A 19087-nucleotide genomic window follows, 5' to 3' on the forward strand; every position below is an offset into this window, starting at 1 on the left:
AATCACATATGGCTAATGGCTATCAAATTGAACAGTGCAGGTTTAGACACCTATTGGACTTAAAAAAAAAAAAAGTTTTAGTTGTACAAACTATCGAAGCAGATTTGGTAGAATACACTTCCTCAGTTTACTGAGGTGAATGAATATGGAAGGCTAATTTATGGAAATAAACTAATAACAACACTTTTGATCTTCCTAATAATGATTAAATCAGGCAAAGAAGCCCATTTCTAATACATTAAGACTATTCTCTGTATAAATGTTACCTCATACTTAAGACTAAACTCATTAAATTTTCATGTAAAACATTACAACAACTTCTATTTTGGGAATGTGCTAATATCTTCACATTAAAAAAATAAAAGTAACAATCAGTTTACCAAAAGAATATCTATAATTATGTACAGAAAGAATATGTGTCATGAAAGATAATTTTTTTTAGAAGACTTACTTTCATTTTTTCCAATAGTATTCTTTAAACTTTCCAAAGGTATAAAATTTCTAAAGAAATTAAAATTGATCTATATTAAATAAAACTGAGGTTTACCAAAACAGTAGACTACTATGCAGCCGTTAAAGAATATCCGGTAGCAGCTCTGTAGGTGCTAACGTGGAACACTGACCTGGACTTCTTAGGTGAAGAAAGCAAGGTGCAAACTATGTATACTGTATACTACCATTAATGTATATGCTTGCATATTAACATACATAGATTATCCCTAGTATACATAAAATCTGCTAAGAGCCTGGAAGTCTGGGTGACTGGGGACAAGGAGAAGACTTACTTTTCAGTCTGTCACTGCTTTGTGCTATTGAATATCGTTGTTGCTGTTGTGTGCCACAGAGTCAATTTTTGACTCATAGTGACTGCATGTGGCAGAACAGAACTAGCCCACAGGATTTCCCAGGCTGTGATTTTCATGGGAGCAGATCATTCTCCTGTGAAGCTGCTGGGTGGGTTCAAACTAACAACCTTTGGTTAGCAGCCAAACACTTAACTGTTGCTCTGCCAGTACATAACACCTTTGCATGTTACCTTTTCAAAAAATAATGCCTCAAAAATAAAAAATTAACACACCCATATGGATTTAAAATAAATAAATAAATAACCCTGAGGGACAGAGGTGCCATATGCAGGTGCAAATGGAAGGGCACAGTCCTGTGGCCGTTATGGTTCCACTAGAGGTCTCCTGGTTTCAAGGGAACCACCGGTCTGGCCTCTGAGAGCTATGGTGTTCCAGCCTCACTTTCATTCTGGAGGCTCAAACTGTAATTCTTTCCCCTCTCCCCATTTTCACATCTGATCAGTCTTTAAATCCTACCAATGCCACCTCCAACACACCTCTGGATCTAGACACTCTCTCTACTCCACTCCCATCACCTTTCTCTCTTTGCCACCATCATCTCTCCCTCAGGTGGCCTTGCCATTTTCTATCTGGCCTCCCTTCAATCCACTCTCTAATGTGCTTCTAAAGGGGATGTCTTACAATGCAAACCCGATCATGATGGCTTTTTAAATTTAACTTCAATGGCCTTTCAGTTGACCTTAGGTTAAAGCCCAAACTCCTAGATGGTCTATAAGCCCTGTATGATCTGGCTCCTGCCTACCTCTCCTGCCTACCTCTCCTTTTATTCTTTCCACATCACATCTGATCCTCCAGCCATACTGAACTCTCAGACCCCTGAATACTTTGTGCTTGGTGCTCCTCACTGTACAGTTCAAGTTAAATATTACTTCCTCCTGGAAGCCTTCCAAACCTTAAGGGCTTCCCTCTGCCCCTAGGCTTGCCCTTTCTAGCAGTTTTCATACTGTATTACAGCTGCCTGGTTGTCTATCCTGCAAACTTTGGGAAGGCAGGGTTTGTGTCCTTAGGGCCTGGCACAGATTGGCAATGAGTAAGATTAGATAATTACTAGTTGAACGAATAAATAAGGGAGAAAGTCTGCTAGTGGGGAGGTAACAAATTTAATATGGCTTTTTCTGTTTGTTTGATTTCACAATTTTTTTTTCAACTTTTCATTGTGATTTGAGTTAAAGTTTATAGAGCAAATTGCTTTTTCATTCAACTGTTCATACACATTTTGTTTTGTGACACTAACTGTAGATCCCACAGTTTAATAGCACTCTTCCCACTTCTTCCTTGTGGCTACCATTTCTATTTGTCTTTCTTTCCTATTTAATTTGGCATTTTGTTTAAAAAAGTGTACTTGACGGTGGGGAAACAGATTAGGGACCACTTTTTCTTCATCATTTCCCCAGCAGCTCTCCAAACCAAAACCTAGCCAAATGGTTTCAGTTAAGCATTACTGTTGCTTCTACCTGCCATATGCTTTTAACCTCTCCCTTTCTCCTTCACCTGTCTCTTAACTCTTAGTCTTTCCTTCAGGAAGCACTGTGAGACCACCCTGCTCCCACCTAGGTTAAATGCTCTTCCTTGGGGCTTCCACAGTAGCTGCTCCTATCATGATCAATCAATGCTTTAATAACTTGCCATGTATGTACTTGTCTGATTAACTACAGAGGCTCTGAGGGTAGACATGTTTTCTTTTTCATCCCTAGAACCTGTGCCACGTGACTGGGCACAGAGTAAGTGTTCAACAACGATAAAGGCAAAGCAGCTGGAGAAAGCAGGCAGCATTTGTTTTTCTTTCCTACCAGCACAGCAAGAGCTAATGAAACTCAACACTGCAGAATAAGAATATGACATCTTCACCAGGTCAAGGTCAACAGAGACAGATAGAAGGAGAAGGTGTGGATCCTAGGAGCAGACTTAAGGCTGCCTTGTCTGATAGGAGTACAAAGTTTAAAAAAAGAGAGAGAGAGAGAGAGAAAGAAGAGCCTTGCTACTTGGCAGATGAGACAGAAGAGGGGTAAAAACACCAAAGTGATAAAATGGTTCCTCAAGTAACCAAGTGAAATGAGAGTCTGAGGGAGAACTCTGTTTGAGGGAAGCCTTTTCAAATTCAAAGGTCAAGCAGTCAAGTCTCTAGCAGCCCACTCAGATCATGGTCGTATGAAGCTCACCATTCCCCCAAAGCCTCCAGGCAGCGCATGCGGCCCAGCATCAGTTCGGGGTCATCCTTGTTGGTGTCTACCTTCTTATCATAGGCCACGAGAGCATCCTCCCACTCGTGCAGCTTCTCATACCAGGTAGCCTGGATCTCCTGCCAAGTGGAAAAGAAAGAGGACCACTGTGAGGCACAGAGCACAAGGGGGGCATGTTTCTTAATACCACAACCTCTCTTTCCTAAGGTGCTGTGTTGTATGTGTGACATTTCACCTATGTATGTATATCCTGGCTTTGACTGAAGAGAATTCCAGGAGATCTGGAGGCATGCCATCTGGTGAAAGTGGAAATGCATGTTCTTTGACACGCTGAAGGAATGATTCTGGAATAGTCTGAGAGCAGCTGTCAGCACATGATCCTTCCCCAGACACCTGGGTCACCATAACCCCAGCATGTAGGTGTATGAGGACAAGGGTAATCCATTGGGGATAGCAGGAACCCCAACAGAGAGCCTGGAGGGATGCCAAAACTCCATCTGTGGAGTGCTGCCTTTGGGCCACACAGCAGGGATAGTAGTTGCTTTCTGATGGGGCAAGAAAGATCATGCACCATCTGAGTATTTGCCAGAAGAAAACTCACTTTTTAAAAGCTCCTGATACTCTGCATTTCTTAATGAATTTTTAAACTTTCAGAAAATAATAATGGAAAACACAATACAGCACTACCACTTAAAATGCTCGGGAAAACCTGTCCCCATTCTTCTAGAATCTCCTACCCAATGTTTCCTTCTGTTCAGCCCTCGGCAGCTTTACTAGTGTCAGGGGCCAGAGGATGGATTCCATTACTCTGAGCAGATGGAGTGCCACGCTGAAGTTCAGTGTCATCCACGTGAGTCAGGGGTACTACAGTCCTGAAATTGCGGACTGCAGCTTTCTAAGCAGTCAGGAGACGGTTTTATGTGTTTCCCTGTCTGCCCTCCACCTCAGTTTATCTTCTGGGCTTCATCATCATCAACTCAGTAAATGACTATTTCTCTACCAGCCCAAGGTAGTGGCTCTCCAGGGATTTCTTTAACAGCAATATGATTCTGCTGTTGAATTTGTATGATATAATGCAGGGCCACACTAGTTTTGCTCATTACTCTAGTCCTCTTCCTAAATAAAGCTGATGTTTGAATCGTATATACACTAACAGCTATTCTGCTAAGCTATCTGAAAGAAGCTTTTTCTTCCTGAACTTCTGTAAGGAGGTCATTTCTATTATAAGATTGCTAACTTGTACCTACTTCCCTCAGGTTGTTTCTGACAGAGCCAGTTCCCTCTGCTGCCCCTGCACCAATTCTGCTGCCACTACTGTCCTTTCCCCAGTGCCTGTGTACAATGGTGCACAGTGGTGCTGGCCAAAGTGGGTAGAGCTGACTTCATGGACAGTAAAACTACCTAAGTTGCATTTCCAAGCTTGTCTAGAGCAATGCCTTTGTTATGCCTAAATACAAAGGAGAACACTTAGTGATTGCAAAGACAGTATACAATTAAAAATTCAAAAAATTAAAATGGATAAATATCCCATCCTGAATTTTTCTACAGGGTAGAAGAGAGAAAAGGCAGGTTAGTACCTGATGTATGGCACCCACTCTGTATGAGCAAGCAGAAAGCAGAGGGAGTGAGTTGCATAGGGAGCAGGTCAGGTAGGGGGCAGGGCAGGACATTTTGAATTGCAATAGATTGCAGAAACTATAAGCTGTAATCAATGAATCACACAAAATTCTAATGAGATTGTAGTTAATAAATTGTGCTGAGAAAGTGCAGGCTCTGACAAGAAGAAGCAAACTATTGTCAAGTTTAATATGATTCAGCTACCTAAATACCTAAATAATAGGAGCTCTGGTAGCATAGTGGCTAAGACACTTGCCTGCTAACCAGACGGCTGGCGGTTCAAACCCACCAGCCACTCCTCGGAAGGAAGGTTGGGCAGTCCTACTTCCGTAGTGATACTGCCTCGGAAACCCAAGGAGGGGTCGCTATGAGTCAGGGCCGACTCGACGGCACATAACAACAACAACACCACCTAAATATAACAGATAATCCCCCATGGGTTCAGTAATAATCCTGGAGCTAGTGGCCACCTTTAGAACCTGGAGACTTTCATTTCAGGTTGGCATTCCGAGCCACTGGGGTATAAACTATGTGTTGGCAGAGAACCTGTATGCCAGATGTTTGCAGAGTCTTTGTTTCAATCAGCACTTCTGGGGTCTAGGCTCTATAGATATGAAACGAGAGTATATCTCTGTCAAAGTGGAGTACATTGAGTAACGTCTTTACCTACTTCTTCCCTCTGCAAACAAGGATTGTGGCAAAGATGGATGAGACGTGGTCCTTGCTATTTTGTCATCACCTAGAGAGATGCTTTTTCAGTCAAGTTACAGGTAATGTGCTAAAGATGGCAAAAGCTTTCCTCAAAAATTTCAGTTCAATTTACCAACCCTTGTGCAAGGCAAAATGCTAGGCAATCAAGCAAAAAAGCCTGTGATGTAGTCACAACTTCCTTCACTCTAACACTCTGGGCTCTTGATTAAGGCAAACCAGAGTAAGTGACCTACATACCACTTTAAGGTTACTCATCAAACATCTGGACCCAGAACTTCTTCTTTTTTTTTTTTTTAATTTTATTTTGATTTGGGTGAAGATTTACAGACCCAGAACTTCTTGACTTCAAGGAACTCAATGCTAAGTTGATTAAGTCAATGCTTTTCTATATGGTTAGGAAGTTACAAAAGCACCCTCCCAGGACCATAAAGAGTAATGGTAACATTTTAATATTGATAGGGAAAAGACGGCAGGAAAGCAGAAACTATGTAAAGAATAATTAAATGGCAAATCCCTCAACAGCATGTATAAAAACCTAAAGCCAAACCCACTGCCTTTGAGTAGATGCCAACTTATAGTGATCCTATAGAACAGAGTAGAACTGTACAATAGGGTTTCCATGGCTGTAAATCTTTATAGAAGCAGACTGACACATCTTTCTCCTATAGAATGGCCAGTGGGTTTGAATTGCTGACCTTTTGGCTAGTAGCTGAGTGCTTTAACCACTTCTCTACCAGTTCTCCCAACAGCATGCATAAGTTATAGTTACTATTTTTTTTTTCCTAGAGAATTGGTCATGGTTTCTTCCTAAGTATGTTCTGACTGCTAGCTGTGGGCCAGATACAATGCTGGCTGTCACAGACAACTCAAAGATAGATCAGGGCCAGACTGCCTGCACTTGCGTTCTGTCATTTATTCAGTCTGTGAGCTACAGTGAAGTTCTTAACCTGTTGGGGCTATAGATTTCTCATCTGTAAAATGAAATAACAATACCATCTACTTCACGGGGTTCTTGCGAAGACTGAATTAGATGCAGTACATAAAGCACTTAGCAAAGTCCTAGGCACATGCTAACAGTTGGATAAATATCAGCTCTTACTATTACTAGAACCTGCCCTCATGATCTAAGTTCAGTTTGAATACAGTTCCATATTGCCATTGTCTCCTTTATCTTGAATACACAGTTAAGTCAGCATCAGACTGTTTGAGATTGGGAAAAATACCAGAAAAGGAAAATAACTTTCTCAAGGTAGTGGCTGAGTGCCTCCCCAGCCAGGGCTCTATCTCTTGCTTTCCTAAGAGGAATGAGGCACTTACCAGCTCTCCAAAGTGTTTCATGGCATACTCTAACACCCCGGCAGCTGCCTCTGGCTGCTGTAGCTTATTATTAATGCTGGGAAAACAAAAGGAAGAGGTGGTTACACTCAGCATGTCTGAAGGTGGAAGAAGTGGGGATCATTTGCGGGCTGAGGGCTCACCAGCACACTGGGGACAATGTTGTGTAGATGTAGACAGAGCATCAATTATCTATTGCCACCCAGAAAGTCCCGCTTAAATGATTTCATCTGAGAAAAGGTTTTTGATTCCCAACGTCTATTATTTGGAGGGGCAGTAAATTGAATGCTAATTATTTGGTAGACAGAAAGCCTTGCTTGCTCTGGGCTCCTTCCTCCAACCAGAACACACGAGTGTGTCCTCAGATACTGGCAGTCAGAAAGTACCTGTCTATTCCTGAAAAAAACAGAAAACTCTGGACCCATGAGGTCCCGCCATGCTTTTAACTCCTACTTCCTCTCATTGACTTCCATCAGTAAAAGAATCATCAAAACAAAAGTCATTTGACTCTAAGTGACACACTGAGGCTGGCTGGGCCACCCACACCAAGGACAGACTGCCCAGGGGCTATAGCTATACAACTTGTCCTGACTGCTCCCCTGGCAGAGCCCATCTCCTGACCCCTTCAAATGCAGACACCTCTTTAGGCCCTCCTCAAGGACCACCTCTCCCTCTGCATCAGGCTGGAAAGGGACCGTGTCCAGAGTTATTTGGCCTAGTCTCGTGGGTACAGTGATGCTTATCACTAATAATGCACTGTTTTGTTGATGTAAACATCAACAAACATCCAGTTGGGGCTGGAAAACTGTGACTGTGGTGGGGCAAGTAAGTAGTGACACTGGGAGGCCTGGGGTCAGAGTCATTCATCAGAGAGACTGTAAAGTAGGAATGTAGGAAGGCCATGGGGTCTAGACCCTTGTTCCAACAGGGACTAATGTAAGAAAGTAAACAGCAACTCACCCAACACTAATCACAGTGCTGAGTTATGAAGGAAGGAAAAGAGGGAAGGAGAAAGTGCAGGTGTGAGAAAGTCACAGGACAACAATTTTATCTGTTTATAGGTAGGGAGCTAAGTGTGACAACCTGGGAGTCTAGACTGGTTTAATGAGCAAGGATCTAGTTTACTGCCCTGAGTACAAACTGTCTACTTGACTAGAATTAATTTTCAAGTGGTTTTAGGAAATTCCAGGATTTGAGTTCAATGTGGTACCATGGCAAGAGACTGCTGTTATAAACATTATTTCTAAAAATTCAAATTCCACCACATTTATTCCATTAAAATCAAGAGGCAGCTGCCCAGAAATCTACTGAACTACAGAAGTCAACATTTGTGAAAGTAATAATCTAATGCCTCATGTTTATAAAGTACGTTTCAAATAACTTCTCCAGTCTATTCCTCCTTGCCCTATGCATCTCTAAGACAGTGGGAAGGGCCTATTTTACAAATGAGGAAACTAAGGCTCACAGAAGGGCAGGAATGTTCTCTAAGGTCCACAATCAATCTGAATGGTCCACGTATCATCTAAAGCAATCTTATGTCTCTTCTTTGTTAAGGGAAGTAGGGGATGAAGCTGCTTTGGATTTGGAGTTGAAGTCCTGGGTTTAAATCTCTGGAGGTCCAGTTCTGCCACTGATAAGCTGTGTGACCATAAGCAAGTCCCCTTTTTTGAGTTTTAAATTCTTTGTCTATAAAATGGAGTAATACTTACTTCCTCACAGGGTTAGGGAATTAAATGAAGTAAGGGATGCAAAATTGCTAAGCTAAGCAGGTCTTCCGAAACGTTTCTTCCTTCATCTGCTTCCGTCAAAGGACAAAAGTGGTCAAAACCTAATTAAATGGTTGTGCTCAGGAAAAACACATGTGTCTGGTTGAGACTTGCACTACCACTAGAAAATCAGTAGTAGAAGTTCCAAACTCTCCCTGAATAGGACTAATTGAGGCTCTAGGGAGGGCTGCAACCAGAGGTAAAGTCACCGTAAACATGTCTTCTCTATTTACAGGGGTGAAGAGGTGACCTCTTGTGGAATCTACTTGGGTAGACCCACTGGTGCTTCTGTGCTATTCCTTAGCAAAGCAATTAGTTAGAATGCTCTCCAAAATTAGTCTACTTCAGGATTTTGACATGTTTTAGCATCACAGTACCCTTTAGGAAGCACTATGTGATTTTTTCCAAGCTGAGAATGAGAGGCAAGTCTAAAGGAACTACCTCCACCGCAGGTCTGTCTGTGGGAGTGGTTCCCGATTCCTCTTGGCCCCGTCAGTCAGGAAGTGGATTCTGTTGCTCACTCACATGGAGCTGGGTGAGCTGTATTAATTATTAATATTACTCAGTATAGATTTGTGATTATCTAGTTCCTTGAACCCAAATAAAGACTGTGGAAGCATGAGAAGACAGGAAAAAACAAAGCCATAAGGGGGCTCTTCTTAACATGACTATTGGACAGCTCCAGGTAGGGGTATAAATTGCTCTGAGGAGTGAGATAAAATGGTTCTTTGAACCAGAAGTGCAAACTCTAGGGATTAGACACAAAAATTCAAGAGTTCAAACAATGGTCTCCCAATCTTGTGTTCTGGATCATACTCTATTTTCAAGAACAAATTATAATCACCAAATTATAAGCATGGCCTCATTCTGGGTATAAAAAACCACAAAAACAAAAAGACCTTTTCCCACCCCCTCTCCTACTCATTATGCATAAAAAGGACAATTTTACAATAAGCTAATCAAAGTCAGGAAGTACCTCATTTTCTGCAAATAGCACATCCACTTAAATAATGTGCACATACATAAAGCAGGAGGAAATTATGAAAATATGTAAAAAAGTTCTTGCATAGGGCTCCCATGCATATACCATGCATGTCTCTTAACATCTGCAGAAATGAAATTTCAGCAGCAGTCACCTTCATTCAATGGTCCAAAAATGTTACTTTTGATCGTATTTGTGTAATAAAGGTATAAGCCATGGTAAAGAAGTCATGGATCAAGTTTGCTTCAAAAAAAAAAAAAACCAAACCAAACTCACTGCCATTTAGTCAATTCTACTCATAGCGACCCCTCCTTGGGTTTCTGAGGTGGTATCTCTACGGAAGTAGATTGCCCAATCTTCCTTCCGAGGAGTGGGTGGTAGGTTTGAACCACCAGCCTTTTGGTTAGCAGTCAAATGCTTTAGACACCAGAGCTATAAATCATTTAAACTATGTATTTGCTCTGGGGCAGTTCACACCAGGACCTGAGAGTGGTGGAGTTCTTGTAGCCAATTTTTGCCCAGTGTTTCGTGCCAGAGATGGGTGGAAGGTTGGGCAGTGGGCTGCCCACTGGGCTGCCACAGCTTAAGCATGGGCTGGTCCCATGGAGAGCTGGGGTCATTATCCATGTGTACCTGGGTTCTGCAGTGCCAGCCCCATGTGAAGCTGGGAAGCAGGATGGTGAGGGTGCAAGTGTGCACTAACCTAGCCTCATGAGGCCACTCAGACCCATCTTATCTGAGCAAGAGAGGCTGACTCCTCTGTGCTTGTAGCTCTCGTGTCTGCCCTGTGGTGTCTGCACAGATGGCAGATTCAGCCAACCAGCCAGATGGTGAGGAAGAGTGCATGTAGCTGTGACGTACTGGCCTTGTCTGCCTGAGTGGGCTCTCTGGCCTGGGGTGTGAACGCTCATGCACCTCCTGGGCTGGGGTTGGCCACCTTGGTGAGTGTTATTTCTGGGGTGGAAAAGTGGTTTCTCCCCACATTGGAGAAAGCAGTTTATAGAGCAGGGAAGGAATCCTGCCCAGAGAGGGGCTGCTTTAGAAACTTGAGGGTGGGCTGGTTAAGGGTCTTCTGTGTCGATAGGCACCAAGACAAAGACTTAACCATTAAATCCATTAGACAGACAAAAATAAAAATAGAAATCAAAGTCATCAACATGTAAAACTAACAAACAAACCTGGCATAGTGTACTTACCAAATGTGTGTGGGGGTGCATGGTATGAAAAAAAACAGATAATTTGTGTGATATCTGCATAAAAATACAGTGGTGACTAGAGACCTCAAAAGGAGTTCTGGTGGCATCGTGCATAAGGTATTTGACTATTAACCAGAAGGTCAACGGTTCAATTCCACCAGCCACCACTTCCATTAAAGATTTACAGTCTCGGAAACCTAATGGGGGTTGCTATGAGTTGGAATTGGCTCAGTGGCAATGAGTTTGGTTTTTATTTTTCAAAGAACTCAAAGGAGAAATGAATTAAAAAAGAAAACTCATTAAACGGCCCCAATTCTTTCAAAGAAAAGTCCAAACTCTTCACTGTATAAGTCAATCATCTAGGTAACACTTCCCACTTAAATGTGAGAGAAAGTGGATGAGGATGCAGACAAAACTCAGTGGGAATGGAAAGACAGGGTGGGCTCATTAGGGAAGACTGGGACCTCAGTAACTGCTTGGGGTGTACCTTGAACTTCATGATCAGCTCTTGTCCAATAGTAAAGATAATCACCAAGAAATCCCAATTTGACTACATGGTCTAAGATAGGCCACAACAATGAGCGGGATCAGTCTGAGAAAGTTGGCAAATATTAATTTCTTGGTCTCTGATTTGAAGCCCTGAAGGAAAGAAGATTATACACATCCATTCTTTTCTGTCCAGAGTCAAAGATATTTTAAGCTAATCAGCTATCACCTTATTTATTCTTTCTTTCTCCCCCTTTTCCATTTTAATTCCTTATAGAATTTTCTCCTTGACAACATTTTTCTCTTCCTTCTTGTGAAAATCTGCCAGGCCTGTAAGGTTGCTAGAAAATGCTAACTGCAGATGTGGAGGTTCTGGAGAGGTAAAAGTGAACAAGAGGCATAATATTAGTGACCAAACTTGTTTGGGAACCGTACTTTTTCTTCTTCTGTGACATTTGGTACCTCATTATGAGAGGCAATGTATGATAATCACCAAGACGACAAGAAGAAGATACCTATATTCACTGAGAGCTTACTCTATGTGCCAGGCACCATGCCTATTGCTTATATGTATTATTTCATTTTTATGAGGTAATATCCCATTTTACAAATGAGGAAAATGTGGATCTATAGATCACAGAAAGTTGTTGGGTGTTATCATTTCCCTTAAAACACCTTACCATTTAAAAGGATCTTTAATAATAATTAAACACTGTAATCTCTGTTATGGCAAGGACTGATGTTTTCTACTATCAGCATCAATAGGTGCCCAGTAAAATAGTTGTAAAATGAATGAAAGGAAGCAATGGGCTGGATGTTTTCAATTAGCTAACTCTCTCTTGAGGAGCTCTAGTGGTGTAGGGGTTAAGGCATCTGGTTGCTAACCAAAGGTTTATGGTTTGAATCCACCACCTGCTCGGCAGAAGAAAGATGAGGCAGTCTGTTTCTGTAAAGATTTACAGCCTTGGAGACCAATGGGGGTCACTATGAGTAGGAAGTGACTTGATGGCAGGGAGTTATTTTACTTATTTATTTTTTCCTGTTAAAGTAATTTTAATTTTCTTTTTTTTTAGTTTTATTTCAATAAACAAGATACATTATTTTATTATTTATTTTTTAACTGTATAATTTACTGTGCAGGAGAAAGGAACCGTATGGCACCTTCATTTTAACTTCTTCACTGACACTGTAGCTGACACCCCCTCTAACCTCCTAGCTTCCCCCATCCTTTATTTCTTATTTCCTCTCAGAAGCTACTAAGAGACACACTGAGGGCCCTACAACATGACATGCAGCCACAATAGGCTTTTCTAAGGCAGTCTGTTTGAGGCTGCAGAGAGCCCAGGCTGCGAAGTGTGGGGTAAGTAAGCCTCTCAGAAACTTCCAGGTTTCCTGGCTCCTAGGTCCCCATCTCCTGCCTACTTGGGTGACACAAGGCTGTCCTTTGAAATATTCTCCTTTTAAACCCACATATGGTTTTATGAGACTGAAGGGAGAGACTGTATTTTTGGCTCGTGTGAAATCACCTTTGCTCAAAAGCCCCCTTAATGAGAACTCTTATTTTATGGGGCAGCTGGGAGTGTTATTAAGCTTATTCTATAAATGCGCCCTTGTCTGCTCCTCACATCTTTCTCTATCAATGCTGAAGGCTTACAAAGGGCAAACTGTCCAACAGCAGAAGAGTGTTGAACAACACATACCAGATCCCACTAATGCCAGTCCAGCTAAAAGAGCTGAAAACAAACAAATATAGAGGCACAGAGACTTAGGCAACAGCACGCCCATGATGACAGTGTGCAGAATGACTGGCCAACCAGATTCCCCGTTTCCTCCATATTCCTACTGAAGCCAGAAGGAAAATAGAACTACATTGCAAGGTTTGCTAAGTTAGTAGAAGCTGATGCCTATTGGCGTCTTAAGCCAGGTGAAGGGTTAAGGATCAAGGAGGATATTTGTGTACTATATTCCAGTGAGAACATGCAGTTGCAATCTTCTATAGTTGTGATCTATAAAGAACAAACGGAAACTGTTTATCTGCACAATAGATGCCAGAGTCACAGATGAAGCGGGTGTTAGGAAGGCACTGAAGAGAAACAGAGAGAGAAGTCAGTGGGTATGTCAGCAAGGTACTGGGGGAAGGCAATTAACAGACATAGTCACTCTCATTTATTCCTACCTTCTCCTCATCCCAAGATTTACTTTTCATTAAAGAAAGCTGTTGAAGAGCTTGAAATTGGGAACATTCTTGACATTTGAGGAAAATTCTTTCCACAGTTGAGGGAAATGAACAAATAAGGATAAGAAATTGCCTCAATGCCTTTGTATACCAAACAGGTTACACCAAACACCCTTTCTCTCCATTCTTCAAAATCCTCTTCCTAAGGTGGGGAAAGTACATGTACTGAGCCTGTAAGTCAGATGAGAAGGAGCCTCTCCTGGCCTTGGCAGGTGCCCATCCAGAGTGCTCCCTGGGAGGCTAATACTGAGTGGGACCTGTTCAACCCCCACAACCCCTCCCTCTTGTGCTTCCCCTCAGTGCTGTTCACAGGCAGGTCACGACCCGTGTTAGGGAGAAAGAGGAGATGGACAGAAAGAGTTGGTCATGAACTTCTCAAGGTCTTAACGCTGACTCACAGCAAAGCATTTAGGAACTTGGGCTTGGCATTTTACTGCCATTCCTACCACCCTAAGAGTGCAATCTAGAGAACAGGGTTGTTTTCTAAGTCATTGCTCCACAGGCTTCTGGATTGATGTCAAATCCAAAGTAATTTGGCTTGGTAATTCCTCCTTGTAAGGCTCATTTGGTTATCAAGTCCATCTCACAGCCTTAGTGACCTTAGTGCTATTAAAAGCAAAGTGATGCAAGACCATTTAACACAAATCCCAACCCTGTCAGAAAGTCCTCAGTCAAATGCAGAGCATCTGCAGTCACATCTAGGGGAGTGCTTTGGTTTTCCTAGTGTTCCCATTAAGGATTTATGAGAACATTACCCATTTGCTGCCCAAATGGCCCTGGGCCTTCCTTCTCCCGTCTATTTCTAGTGCCGACCATGGCCTGCATTTCATTTGGTTCCCTGTCTAGCAAAAATTCCCTGAATTCCCTTGGCACTAGGCTGGCAACACATGCACCACAGTCAATAGGCGGCTGCAGCAGGTCTGACTGAACTCCTGACTAGATGAGGCCAAATTGGACACTGTTTTAGGTCCGTACCACTCCATCAGGCAGCTTTTCTTGTTTCTCTTACAGAGTGTTCATTACTTCAGATTGGACACAGTCACTTCTCCTAGCACCAAGACTTAGTTCTGTGCCCAATATGTGATTACAAACACAACAGATGTTTCCTAATAGTTCCAGGAAGATATGGGGTACTGGGCCCTGATGCTTTTATCAGGCAGCTCCACTGGGACTCTGAGAGCAGCAGCTCGGTCTGGAGAACCCAATGTAATAGTCTCTGTTTGAATTAGATAGTTTAAAAGGGAAAGGAAGGTGAAGTGGGTACACTTGCAATGTGACAGGAGGAGGGCTGTGAGAGCTATTTAAATGTAGGCAGTAGGGAAAGCGGAGTATGCAACACAACAACGCAATGCACTGCCGTTGACTTGGATCCGACAAAGAGACCCCTCCTTGGGTTTCTGAGGCAGTATGACTACAGAAGTAGATTGCCCAACCTTCCTTCTGTGGGAAAGGAGAGTAGGAGGCCTGAAATTTGTCCAACTTAAACTTTCTGTGACCAGTGGAACATATAGTACCCACCTACATTTTCTGCCTCTTGGGTTTAGCAGGAAGCTGCTATGCCACTTTCAGTATGTGCTGCCATCTTGTAGGAGCCTGTGTAACTGCATGAATCTGAAGAAATGGGCCTTATTCCACTAACCTCCATACTACAGAGCCCTTGGGAGATAAGTGTCCCGCTAATTATATCAAAATTCCTATTTCCACAAAATTTTTTCATTTCATTCAAAATGACTACTGAAAATACATGGTTCCAGCAAAAAAATTCAAAGCAGAAAATAATTCAGTCTTAGAAGGGTAAAAACCAGACACAGGTAAAATTTGCATTTTGGGTCTGGCAGGGTCAAAACTTTTCTTTCTTGCTTCAAGAACTTAGGGAAAAATCACCTTACTCATTTTCTACATATTAAGAAAAAGAAGGCTGGTCCTAGCAGAAGTTCTCAAAGCTGGGAATCGTCAATGTCCTTGGAGCTCTTGGGGACCTAACGCACCAAGAAAAAAAAAAAAAAAAAAAAGCCTCGGTGCAAGAGAGATGGCCAGCCTCAGACAGTTAGATAGATCCTTGGCATCTCAGTCCCAGAGTGGCCACACAGTACTTACTTTACCTTCATCCCTCCTTTGTCTGATCACAATTTAAATGGTGTATCTGTCACAATACCTAGAGGGCAAGTTAAATCTCCATGTGACAGAGTGTTACCCTTTAAGCATAAAAAGAATAGGATGCTAACACTATCTAGATTAGAAAGAAGGGGATGAAATCCTATCTTTTCAAGATCAGTAGAAGGAAGAGTATCTTTTTTTCAAGAAAAATCTATGGAGGTAAGCTCACCACAATATAATGAACTTTCTAAACTATTATTTTCACCTGTGTTTTACCTGTAGTGGAGACCTGAGCATACATACAAGTTTGTACTCTGTTTTTTCACACAGGCAGTTCCCACTTTCTTCAGAGTTGTTATAATTACTTCTAATGGCTGCATAATAATTTCCTCTACTGACAGCAGCCAAGTGCGTGCCAGTGTCTTGGTGCACCCTTGGCTGACTGTGAGCAGCCCTTGTTAGATAACCAGGCCATCAGGAGTGCTGGTTAGGTGCTCACAAGCAGGACTCCTCTGCTCACGGCATGATCTGCTCTGGTAAAGGTGATAACGCTGGCTCTGAGGACCGCAGTGCCCACCCCTGAGGATGAGCCCATGCACAATGATAAGACAGGCCAACAGTCCCACTCATACATGACCTCCAGGACTCCCCTGGCTGGAAGCAGGCTGGGCTCCCTGGCTCTATGAAGCATCAGGCACAGAAAGGCCACCCGGCCCACAGTGTCAAAGCCCACAGTTTGTGCTGGCCGGGTTTCCAACCGAAGGGCCTGTCAGAGGTGAGTTATAAAAATGATGAATGGCTGTCACATTTCCAACGCTCTGGCTGATTTAGGGAGCTATTGGCAGGCACATCACTCCCAGCATGTCAGCCAGTTAATTACTTCCAACTTTATCTTTCTTGTCAACACTTCTTGACAAATTGGCCATTATCTTTTTATTCTACAACAATGAGCACTGCTCCTTTTCTGGTGATGCCTAGAGGTTTTTCACCCCCTTTCTGCTCCTTCACATCCAAAATGAAATGAAGAGCTCTGAGAGAGATTATTAGAAAGTAGCTGTCAGGAACAGAAAGGGGGAAAAGGAGCAAAATGGGGAGGGGGCTGGCAGACTGAACCCAACACTAATTTTTATCTACCTTGACTCCAAATGGTTGATATTTTGGGTAGAATCCTGATTTCTTGGCTTCTGAATCTCCAAGAGCTCTGACTCAGTCTACTGAGGGATAAAGTTGGGAAACATTTAAATGAGCTGGTACCTAGTGTTCTGGCAGCTTCTAATGCTCCACATTTAATTGTATACACAGATGTGAGCTGCTCTTCTACTCCATTAAGGAGTTAGGCCACATCACTGAAATACTGATGCTTATTCTGGGATCAGAGGAAAGAAAAGATACGCCTATCTTCTTGGAAAGGAAATGCTTACAGAAGAGGACCATGGCACACTATAATTGGATTACAAAACGTGCAGCCAGTGAGATGTCCAAAAGAATTTGGAAAGAACTGTGGTGTCGCTGCTGATACAGTTCCTCTTTGCCAGGACACACCGTGTTAGAGGCAGCCACGGGCAAGCACCAGCACCTTCCATACTTTAGTAGTTCTATGATGCATACTTTTTTCATACTTTAACATCTCTGAAGTCAGGATCTAGCTTACAATTCAGGTTTCACAGAACTGTGACAACCCTTACTTGCCAGCAGAGCCCCCAACACACCCCTGCAAAAAATAAAACAAAACTCACTGGCATGGAGCCGATTCTGACTCATAGCGACCACTATCTTTGGGTTTCCGAGGTAGTGTGTCTGCAGGTCTTCCTTCTGTGGAGTGGCTGGTGGATTTGAACCGCCAACCTTCAGCTTAGCAGTCAAATGCCGTAAGCACTACACCACCAGAGTACTGTAGTGGTACATAAATATCAGAAGCGGCTTCTCTAACTCACCCTAAGAGTAACTAACTAACTAACTCATTGCTGTCGAGTTGGATCTGACTCAGAGTGACCCCTCCTTGGGTTTCTAAGGCAGTAACACTGTAGAAGTAGACTGCCCAATCTTTCTTCCAAGGAGTGGCTAGTGGGTTTGAACTGCTAGCCTTCTGGTTAGCAGTCAAATGCCTTAGTCCCATTAATTCTAAGGTCTTCTTGAGGATGGGGTAGAAGCTGTGGAAGAATAGAGGTTTATTACTGAAATACAGCAACTTCCCCTTTAGAAAGGTCTGGAGCTGCAATCAAAGCCCCTCTGGCCTTTTAGTCAGCTTTAGCAGAAACCCCAGGACTCCTCCCTTCTTACAGTTCCTCACTGATGGCCAGCTCTCTGTACTAAAAAAGAACATTTGTAAGATGTTCTCAAGGCAAACTCTTACACAGTGAGCCCATAGGAAATCCTCAGAACAGGCAGAGGTAGGTCTATACTGCACTGAGTACTGGTGAGGAACTCGACTTCTTGGGTCTGGGTGAACAGAAGGGAGAATTAAAGAAAAAGGCTAGAAACTATAACCATAAAGTTACAATCTGTGCTTCTGCTTTTGCTCACAAAGGGTTTCCTTCATCTTCCCACGCAGTGCTACTTAGACCTTTCCAACGAGGTGCAGATGACTAGAGGTACCCTGGCACTGTTGCAGTCAGCGTGAACCCAGAGGTTTGCAATGTGTTTTTGCCAAGAAGCGAGTAACTCTGAGCAGATCCTTACCTCACTGGTTTTTTTTTTTTTTTTTTTTTTTTCCCCCAAGCAGAGTGCGGGAAGAGATGAGGAGGCTGTACCTTTTCTGGAAGCCAAGAAACAACTGTAAAAACAGGACTTAGACTTCCAAGTAGTGCAATAGCAGCATCTTGGGAACATGTGTTTAGAATTAAGACCTGAGAATGGGTTTTGTTCACCCATCGAGCCCCTCACCTGGAGACCATACAGCCCAGTCGCCCTGGCCATTCACTGGTTGCTCAGGGCATAACTGGCTTGGGTTCTCTGACATTCTTAAAAGACGACAGGTCTGTTTTTCAGTCAGTGCTGCCTTGGTCCCAGTCGCAGGGGTCCAGCCCAAAGGCAGCACTGCAGTTCACTGGACGGCTTGGGGCCTGGGTTCCTGATCTGGTGCTGCTACTCCTGGCAGGATCTTGTCTCTGGCTGAGAGCATGGTACTGAAATTGCAATGTAACGGCATCTGACTCCTCTTTGGGGACATAGAAGATTTGTTAAGTTCCTGGATAAATTATAAGGAATATAGCTGCCTAGAGATAAGGCTGTTTTTATGGGGGCATGTTACTTTCTTTGTTCTGTCTTCAACTGCATGTGGACCCTCAGGCTATGACGAAAGTTAACTGACAGCTACAGTTGGAAGTAATCAGATATGCCGTAGTGCCTAAGGCATTTGACTGCTAACCAGAAGGCTGGCGGTTCAAATCCACCAGCCACTCCTCAGAAGGAAGGTTTGGCAATCTACTTCCATAGAGATACCACCTTGGAAACCTAAGGAGGGGTCACTATGAGTCGAATCAACTTGACGGCAATGAGTTTTTGGTTTGTTTTTTTGTGGAATAAGCAGAAGCAGGACAAAACCCTACACCAATTGCTCTGTGGTCTTCTTGCTGAAATTCTTTATACATAGTAAGGAGAGACAAAAATTAATGG

General features: G+C 42.9%; 1 protein-coding gene across 1 annotated transcript in view; it reads right to left on the reverse strand.

The window, feature by feature from the left end:
- Nucleotides 1–19087, reverse strand: part of MTOR (mechanistic target of rapamycin kinase) — a 187749-nt gene that overhangs the window by 63787 nt on the left and 104875 nt on the right. Inside the window, exons 29-30 of the mRNA XM_007942626.2 lie at nucleotides 6692–6767; nucleotides 3026–3165 (exon numbers count right to left, since the gene is read on the reverse strand). Coding sequence (XP_007940817.1) covers nucleotides 3026–3165; nucleotides 6692–6767 — 216 coding nt within the window. The remainder of the gene's footprint in view (nucleotides 1–3025; nucleotides 3166–6691; nucleotides 6768–19087) is intronic.

Source organism: Orycteropus afer, unplaced genomic scaffold (assembly GCF_000298275.1).
Source record: "Orycteropus afer afer isolate SDZICR_OR568_19922 unplaced genomic scaffold, OryAfe1.0 scaffold00094, whole genome shotgun sequence".
Classification (NCBI taxonomy): domain Eukaryota; kingdom Metazoa; phylum Chordata; class Mammalia; order Tubulidentata; family Orycteropodidae; genus Orycteropus; species Orycteropus afer.